Source organism: Pseudorasbora parva, chromosome 3 (assembly GCF_024679245.1).
Source record: "Pseudorasbora parva isolate DD20220531a chromosome 3, ASM2467924v1, whole genome shotgun sequence".
Taxonomy (NCBI): Eukaryota; Metazoa; Chordata; class Actinopteri; order Cypriniformes; family Gobionidae; genus Pseudorasbora; species Pseudorasbora parva.
The window spans coordinates 27,986,466-27,996,298 of NC_090174.1; the positions used below are offsets into that span (position 1 = coordinate 27,986,466).

General features: G+C 39.4%; 1 protein-coding gene across 2 annotated transcripts; it reads right to left on the minus strand.

The window, feature by feature from the left end:
- Positions 1-4,052: 4,052 nt before the first annotated feature.
- dmrt2a (doublesex and mab-3 related transcription factor 2a) lies at positions 4,053-9,399 on the minus strand. Of its 2 annotated transcripts, XM_067440071.1 has the most exons (6): positions 9,245-9,397; positions 8,946-9,096; positions 6,804-6,894; positions 6,151-6,513; positions 5,840-5,942; positions 4,053-5,409 (listed from the first exon to the last, which is right to left on the minus strand). In XM_067440071.1, exons 4-6 carry the CDS (start codon positions 6,487-6,489, stop codon positions 4,337-4,339), a joined length of 1,515 nt encoding a protein of 504 aa, XP_067296172.1. In that variant the 5' UTR covers positions 6,490-6,513; positions 6,804-6,894; positions 8,946-9,096; positions 9,245-9,397; the 3' UTR covers positions 4,053-4,336. The 2 variants fall into 2 exon arrangements, with proteins under 2 accessions (XP_067296172.1, XP_067296173.1); XM_067440072.1 differs by lacking the exon at positions 6,804-6,894 and having other exon boundaries at positions 9,245-9,399.
- Between the last annotated feature and the right edge of the window lie 434 nt (positions 9,400-9,833).

Sequence of the window (9,833 nt, forward strand, 5' to 3'; positions counted from 1 at the left end):
GTAAAGCGCTCCTGCCAAATAAAACCCGAAATCGATGGTACTGCAGATATGACGCGATTGACAGGCGACTTCCTTAGACGTTATGCTGAAACGTCCCGGTCATTAGTTAAAATAGCAATTTTCTCACAATTTACAAATAGTTGGAAACATCTGGGATATTGTAGGTACTCAACTGAACAAAATATATAACACTGGCCTAGTGGTTTTTCGATATTTTACTGCAAAAATACTACATAGTTCACCTTTAATAATCTTTTTGCTAATCTTTGCTATTCATTTCTTCAAAAACAATCTTGCCCCCAAAGTTTCTCAATGTCTATGGTGGTTACAGCCAACCAAATATATGCAAGAACACGAATTTATTGGCCTAAAAAACACATCTTAACAGGTCAGCGTTCATTTTCGATCGGCAATGTTGTCCTCTCTGGATTAAGCTTGGCATCATCCCTTGGCTCTCTTGCTGTAAATGAGCCTAAGCAAAGATCTTCGAAAATGACTTTTGCAGTAAAATCTCATGACTCTCTCCAAGGATTTCCATACAATTTCCATGTTCCTTTCAGAATCGCAAATTAAGACCATGCATTGCTGGACACAGAAGATAGTTTGCTGCTCTTGTACACACAAAACACTCAACCTAAAATCACAGAGAATGCCCCTCAACAAAAACAGCCGAAACAAGCGATACAAAAACATGCAATGGGCATACGTATGCCAAGGCCAACCAGGACAGATCAAGACGAAATGTTGTTACAGGCAGTGCTTTACAAACATTTGGATTTACAAGCATTTGCATTCAACTTGAGGCGATTTGCTTATCTACTTGAATGTCTTGGAAATGTTGCGAACAAACTACAGCAAAAAACGAGAGCTTGAACGCAGGAGCACAGGGAGGAGTTGAGGACTGTACTATTGTTTGGGTCCATGTAAATAATACCTTTGAATACATACCACAAGCGCAAAATGGCTTGGCTTCGATATGAACATCTGAAAGTGATATTCGTTTTATACTCCGTTTCACAATTCACACTCTCCCTGACTTGTCACTTGGGCTGGCTGCTTTATGAACCTGCCGTGAAAGGGAGGAGGTGACATTTTCAGCGTTGTTTGTTTAGGGGAAGCCTCTTGATATACTCAGCTGTTATTTATTGGAGAATACAGTCAATGTTGTAAAAGAAAGACTGTTTGTGCATGTGTTAAATGCTGACAGAGAGGGGTAAGTGAAAGGAAGGAGAGAAGAAAAACATCACACAGGTGTTAATGATATAAACCTGCCTGACAAGGTTCCGCCATGGAAACCCAGAGGATGATGGTAGTTTGTGTGCGAGTGTGCGAGCAGACACAACTTCAGCTATACCCGCATTGACTTCATCAGCTGTCAGCTTAGCAAACATGGTAATTAAGAGCCGCAAATTTGACAAAAGCTCATGCGCTACACATTTCTTATTATATTACATGCTGCCTCGCAGGAATTCCGCACAAAAGCTGCTGGTACTGAAATGAGGGTAACAAATTGGGATCTTGCCCCTTTCGTTCATGCATTGGTGAAAGTCAATGGAAAATTTACAGCACGCCATTTATTCCACATGTCAAAATAACCCCGTGGCCTTGTGACTTCCCCGCGTTTGGGTCTGCATGCTCTTGGACTTAATGTGTGTTAAATGCAGAGCGGCCTCGGCCCGTGTGCTCTGCAACTGAGGTGACAAAGTCGACAGATTGAGAGATGGGTTTGTTCTGCACCTGGGGAGGATTGAGTGAAAAAGAAGGTGTGAGTTGGGACAATGACGTGGCCTGGCCAGTTTGAGTTGTCCTCACTTACTTCAGCCAGACAAATGTTTTGGGTGTAAACTGTGCAGCAATGCAAATGAACAGAAGTGCATTTTGCATCGTTTTATTGACGCTGCACAAAACATGTTCTTAATAAAATAAAATAAAATTTGGTCTTGTTTTCTAGCATAATTATAAACAAGATACATTTACTTAAAGCTACACTGTGATATTTCCCCCCATCTAGCGGTCTAAAGGTATATGACCCTCCAGTTTCTGTTCCTCTCAAATCCAATTTCGTTTTAACTCCTACGGTGGCCGATTTAGTCCAAGATTAACATGACTTCCAGTTCGACCTCGTCCATAAGTGCCATCGAGTGTTAAAATGCGAAAGGCGAAGCTTGAATTTATGGGTATGTCTCTCTTTGGCTAATGTACTTTCAAGATGGAGGGGCAACATGGCGACCGGCATTCGAACCCCTCACCCGTATGGATTTTCAATGGCATATTATAAACTTACGAGAATACTTTATTACTTGAAATAAGTAAATATACATTAATGAGCACATATTTTTGAAAGAAATAAGTGTTTTTAGCTAAGAATAAACTATAAAGTCACACGGTGTAGCAATAAGACTTGTTTTTGTTAGAATATAGCTTCATGTCTTGTATTAAAGAGTACTAAAACTGTAGTTTTTAGTTTAGTTTTAAGCATAAATCTGTATTCAGTGAGGTTTTTTTCAGTGAGCTATTTTTAAATATCTTTTGCCTTATCGGTTATCAAAATCTGATTTTATTATATCATTCTGGCTAATCTGATCTCTTTAAAATGTTAGTTATGAAGACAAAACAGCTCGTTTCACATAAACTGCATTTCCCAAAAGGAAATATAAATGTGGATCCGACTCGCCTTCCTCATGTTTTTGCAACAGTTTTTGAACAGACGGGTTCATTTAGACTGACATAAGGGTCTAGTAAAAGGAACGGAGCAAACATGCTGCCAATGCTAGCGATGGCACTTTGCTAATGTGCTAAATCTGACACTATGGGAACAGGGCTCATCAGTCTTGATGGCATCAGCAGATCCAGTGTCTTACTGTTACAGTCGACCCTCATTGGCTTCAGTATATTTGAACTCTAAAGCTTCTACTGTTGCATAATTTCTGACCCATTTTCCACATTGCAAGGGTATTTACAGAAAATGTTTACAGTAAATAAGCGAAGAGATAACGGGTAAAATGAGCACAGAACCTTCTAGTGATACCGACAATGCGATCGTTTCTTGATTGTCTTACCAGGATCTAAATTCTTCCTAAAAAAACAGAACAGCTGTAGTCAATCTATAATTTCATGCTCTTCTCAGTCGTTTTAGGATATCACGCAGAGGGCTTTTCTAAGAGACTTTTTCCTTGCTCCATTTGAAGCCAGAAATGATTCAAATGAACCGTGCAACAAGCATTTAAGCTATAATGTCTAAGCTAACATTTATTATGTCCATTTACAATTAATTAATATGTAGTTTGGAAAATTCACTTTAATATGCAGACTAAAATAACGCTCCAGGTTTATTTTCACATGATAGAATGGAATCAGACTCGAGCCTTAAAATGCAATAACATTTGTTAACTTTCTTTTTATCCCTTTAGCTGCATGTTTTTTTAAATTTTGTGAATGTGTCATCTTCAGAATACAATTGCTGCATTTACAGTCGGCATAGCATAATCTGACGTCAACTAAAGCTAAATGTAAAAAAAAAAAAAAAAAAAAAAGTGAATTGTAAAAGGTATTTCCGAATTTATGGACCTCTCGAGTTTCCTTCAACGACATCTGTGATACATGTAGACAATTAATGTCTCGAGCAGGTGCCCCATATTTGCACATAAAGTGGAATAAGAAAAATTATTTATCCTTTTAGTTAAACACACAGTTACTACTAGTTAATAAACTTAATGGCCAGTGTAAATTGTTACCTTTCTAACAATGTACACAAAAAGCTCATTGTCATCGATGTCCACAATTAAACAGAGTTAGAATCACATTTATAGTTACAGTATTTGCACATATTTACACTGAATCTAGAATGAAACAAAGAACGTTGCTGTTGCTCTGGAAAAGCCACAATCTTGGATATATAATCTACATCACTTTGTTTTCACATTTTAAAATTATGTTGGCTTTTTTTTACTTGTTTTTTTCTCTCATTTTGTTGACTTTAATTACTTAATAAAAACATTTACTTTTTTGTCAAGATATCACAATGACAAAGTAAGGTCTGAACATGGGACATGTAAAATATTAAACATTTTCATTTTATTGACACTTTAAGTAGCAAAATTAACATTTAAATAATCTACACATTATGTATTATAATGTACAACATGCATGTCTGAAATGGTATGTACATTTTTAAATATACAGATGTTTGAGAAAAAATTATGCTTAGATTAACGCTAGGATCATTTTTCTGACATTTCTTTTTCTAAATGTCCAAATGTGTGTGAATAAATATATAATCAGTAGAAAGTAAGCATTTTAAGATTATTATTAGGATTTATGTTTTTAGCAGGAAGTCTTACTGGGATGTCCGATTTAAAGAAAGCGCAGGTCTTTTTAATATGGCCTCCACTGAGAACGACAGACCCTCTCCTGCGCTGACCTTGGTGCTCCATGGCTTTGCTACAAAGTCCTTTCCCGCTCTTTCTGAGCTTTTGAGTCCCACTGTTTCTTTGGCTGTACCCTCCCTGAACTTTTTTGCTGCTTCCTCCAGCAGTTCCTTACAGTACGGCCCATTCATCTCAGGATTCTTGTCATTGAGTGTCTGCTGTATGAGGGAATGGAAGGAGTTGAGCTTCATGGACAGCGTGTGCTTGGCAGCGTCTTTGCTCATGTTGTTGATCACATGCTCATGTGCCGCATGTGGAGGTACGTTCGGGAAAGCTTGTCCGTACGCCCTCTTAGGAGGCGAGAAGGCCGAACGGGCACTTCCGTTCTGGCCGAGTCCTGTCTGAGCCTCCCGGGGCCCCGCCTGGAGGTCACAGGGCTCTGGAGCCACTCGAGAACCCTCGAGCCTGGACGCGGCTGCCTCGTGCTCTGGCGGGTGGCTCTCGGTGGAGCTCATCATCTTTGGATCCCAAACAGCTCCAGGTTTCAAGTTCTGGACTGCGGTGGCATTCAAGAGACACTGCTGGTATAACAGGGCATCGCCAATACTGCTGCTGCCCCGCGGCCACATCACGAAGCGCGGCGAGAGCGGGTATTGTCGATAGGTGGTCGCTACGCTGACGTTGGAGGAGATGAGCTCCACGTTAGCGGTTGTCCCGCCTGTAGCAGCATACTGCAGGGAGAGATCCAGACAGCCAGGCAGAAAGCCGCAGAGATCTTTGGGAGAAGGTTCAACCGTGGATGGGGCCGAGGAGGATGAGAAGGCCGTCTTGTAGGAGTTATACTCAGCGGCATGGACCATATTGCCGGGAAGGAAGGGCTGGCTGGACTCGAGAAGCTCCCGTTCTTTATACTCTCGTTCCAGCATGATAGTCTCCAGCTCCTTGTCGGCAAAGGCTCGCCTCTTCCTCATGCGGTCGCTCAGAGGAGGGGGCAAAGCGGGGCTGGCACCTAGAAACGGGTCATTTTGCACCGGACGATATCCTGTGAATGAAGAAGATACATTTGGTTCAATTTATATAGAACAACAGACCAGATTTATTCTGTTGATTTACTGTTAGAATTTTTAAATTGGTTTTAAAATCTAATTTTGTTCCATATTTTTTATATATATATATATATATATATATATATATATATATATATATATATATATATATATATATATATATAAAATATAAAAGAAGTTAAACATGCTGTATTTTAAAAGAAGCTTACGCCATGAAAATATCCAGAGAGGAACCAAGTGAAATAATTTGAAATGGACAGAAGTCCAAGAAAGGCTGAGAGAAGAGGAGAAAAGAGGGGTAACAATTAGTTTTAAAAAGAAGGGGAAAAGGATGAAAAGTTAGATCAATCTTGAGCTTTAATAAGGAAGAGTTCTCAATTCGTTCTTTTTTTTTTTTTTACCCACCTTCTAAAATACTTTTTGCCAGCATTGTCGATGGACGGATGTGTCGCTGATAGATACTTCTTCTTTCCACTGGTATTTGCTTGCCAGATATTCCCTTTTTGTCCTAAAATTATACATAGTTTAATTACATTTTTGCTTAAAATAAATTTACTTTTTTGATCTGACTGACTACATACAGAAAAGGCTGCATGTTCACTGTTTTGTTTCACATACGCGCTTACATTTTGTTTCCTCAATTTGACATTAATGACAGTAAGTCATTTAAATTTTTGGCCTTTTCGGGAGTAATGCATTAGTTTGCGCGCACTCACCTCAGTCGCTTGCTGTCTCCGCAGCGCCACTTGAGCAGCCATTACGCGCTGTCTCTCCACCACCAGAAGGCAGTTTGCGCACTGGCAGTCTCTCCATCGGCAGAATCGCTTGTGCCCCTTAAGACAAGACACTACGCCGTGGTTCCTGCAGCGAGCGCATTTCGGAGTGCGGCTCAGTTTGCGCTGGTCTCCAGAGCCGAGGTTTAAGCGGCTGGGTTTGTCGTCGTCTTTGGTCCCCGCGTCGTCCTCGCCGGTGCCGGTGAACACCGCCTGATCATCGCTCTCTGTTTCCAGGCCCTCCACGTCGATCTCAAACTCCGTGCCCGAGAGATCCGTCATTTCCAGGACGCGTGTAAATAGATGCTGGCCAGAAGAAAACAGGACCTACATTAGTTTAAGTAAGTCTACAATTTATATAAATATTGTTCATTCATTTAGCGTGTCAATTAATTCTTGTAATTTTTCCTTGAGTCAAATTAGATTTGCAGCAGTAAATCTTAAGTGGTTGAAATACTTTAATAAATGTATCACGGTTGATTTTTCGTTAAAAAGGCAACAATTTAGCTTATGTCTTTACAGTATATTTAAAAGTATATTTTAATGGCCAGTGTTATAAATATTATAGCATTTCGACTTCATTTTCATACACTTACCTTGCCAAAGCAGATCAATAAAGGATGAGTGAATATCCAACAGTCTTTATAGCACTCCTGAGTTCCCCTCTCCTAGAGATAAGATGCGCTCCTCCAAAGTAAATGAAGCCACCTTCCTCAACATGTGTCAGTGAGCAACATAAAGACTAGGCTACCTGATCTGTCACTGAAATGTGTGGTGAGAGTCTCTCAGCCTTTCAACTCTAAGATCCGCGCAGCAAATCTGGGACAGCCAATGGGGAAGCTCCGCTCGCAGGGAGCCAATCAGGAGACGGCGTGCGACAATACATCCCGATTGTCTGAATGTGAACGGAGCTTCCCGATTGGCTGGAATTGAATCGCTCGCTAAACAAAGTTCTTAATGGAGTGAAGTTACAAATAAACCATTTGAAGGAAACAATCAATTAATCACGGAGGGCAGTGGGGGTTCGGCTGTTTAATACGTCTAGTTTCATTCCATGTCTTATTAATGGATCATTTATTGCTAATAGCCTACTTAGCTAATTCAATTATTTTCCCGCTTAGGAGTGTGATAGCCTATAAAGAAAATAATATTTGATAAAAGAAAATAAATTCAAAATGTAGGATAACACTTTGAAAGATGCTTAACGAATCAATAAACACTGCATATTTCGTTAAGGCTACATTTATTTAAATTGCCTTAGCTTGACAACTGAATTATGATGTTTGTGTAGCTAATTATTATAGCAAACGCATATTTGCAAGTTGCGTTGTTATATTTCGTTAATGTGCTTGCAGTGGCTAAAGTAACCACTAATTGACAATATTCAAATTACAGTTGGTGAATGCAAAAACTGGCGATGAATTTTCATTTTTATTCAAATGCACCTAACAGCGTTGCCATACAGGTGTTTTTTTGTTTTTGTTTGTTTGCTTTAAGATATAAATGGGTAGGCCCTAGCCTAAAAATAGCCTAGTAATTTATTTATTTTTAAGCATGATCAATTGCATTTTTTTTTCTTTGAAAATGTTTATTTATAATTGCTCAATTGTTTAAGACACTTGTTATATTATTGACATAAAGGTCGTAATTCCGATTTTAATGATTAGAAGCGGTTGTCTGACAAATGAGTTTGGCTGTTAACAAGACACTAGATCTCTTGTTACACAAATTAATATCTTTCTGAGTTGCTGTTGACAATGCACAACCCTTCGGGGATGCATTTAAACACTGTTTTCAACTTTTCAAGATCGAGCGTGATATGGCAGTTGACACAACAAGCGTTACTTAAAAAACATTGACTAAGCATGCGGGACTGATACACAAAACATAATTCTCTTTGTCCCGATCGACCTACCATGTGTGATGTTTCTCAAAACAAAGTGAAATCAACTGACACTAAAGAATCTCTACAGACAGCAGCATATGGGGACGTGCACGATAGAAGACTGGATGCAAGGCAGGATTTAAATGAACAGCAAATGTAGGCTGCGTCATTTGTAGCGTGTAAAGAAATGTCTGGTTATGTTTTAATATCTGGCCATATTAATTTTTTGCATGCAGCAATGGAATTAAAAAAAAAACTGTAAAATTATGGCGCATGTTTATTTCATGACAAATGAAAACGAGGATAGCCTAAGGATCAGTGTTTCTTAACCTTGTTCCTGTAGACGCACCGATACGCACCTGATTTAACTCATCATCTTAGTCAGTTATTAATGGAGACATCAAAATATGCACTGTTGGTGCTTCAGTGAACTGAAACACTGGAATAAATATTTCAAGCCGGGTTTTATGTGCTTCGACACACACACACACACACACATAGCATATATAGGATATATTATAATTTATTTTTTCGCGTTAGCTGAAAAATCGACACCCTGGAACAATACGTCTCATTTCGTTCGCGAAAAAATAAAAATAGCTGATGGGAAATAGTTCGTCTATTATTTTTTTATAGCTAGGATCTAGAGGCCCAAAACCCAAAATGATTATATTGGCCATAAATGTGTCGATTATGTGTTTAGAAAATGTCCGTGCCATTTAAAATAGTTCCTAAAGTAGGCTAGGACTTGACGACACATTTTTAAGCAGGATGGTAGCCTATTAGGCTATATGGTGATTTTGGTTGGGCCAAATTGTCTGTCTGGTCTTGTCCCGTCATCTCTGTTACTCACATGTGGTGAAGATGTTTGCCGTGCAGGTGCAGCTTTGCCACTCGCCCTTCTTTCCTCTTAATTTATTAGCAAGGTTATGGCCAGCAAACCAAACTGCTTCCCAGGGTGCAATTTCCCCACGTGGAATGCTTTGATCTTCTGTTACCGCCTTCTAAACGCACATGACAATGCCAAATGGAGAGAAAAAAATCGAAGTGTGTTTATTATTTAGTGAGCTTTAGCCTATAGGTAATAAATAAGGCCATGCTCTACACGAGTTTAGCTTTTATTATTATTCTGTTTTATTCCGCAGAAAACACCTTTTCAGTTCTTTGTCCATATGCTATGCTTGTCTGCAGATTAGCTGGAAATGAGGGCTTTATGTTAGTAGCCTGCATCGTTTATGATTCATGTTATACCTGCAATAGCTACTTTCTATCACAGTAAAATACAGGTCCACCATGCCTTCAGACACGTTCGAGGATATTTATTTACCACCAATAGCCTATGTGACAATAAGCCAATCGCGTCCGAGCTTCTGGTTTGGTTCAGGGCGTGTCACACTGCAATGTAACCAGTTTGGAGTGTAGAGACAAGAGATTTGTGAGTTCACCGAATCCCTGTTATGTTAATTAGCATTTGAAGACACTTGATGGATTGGCAACACGTGCAACCTGATGAATGCTTCACCACTCATAATTTGTCTGTCCGGTTGGTGTATGAGAACACGGGGCCTTGTTGACTTAGAGGCACAGATTCAAATGTCAACATTAAAAGCTGTCGCTCGGTTAAGTCAACAGATGTGTTAAATAGAAATGCAACACCTGCACGCTCGAGCGACCGCTGGTTTAGCATCGCATACTTATAAACACAATGAAAACTAAACAGGGCGTCTTAAACAAGCAACAA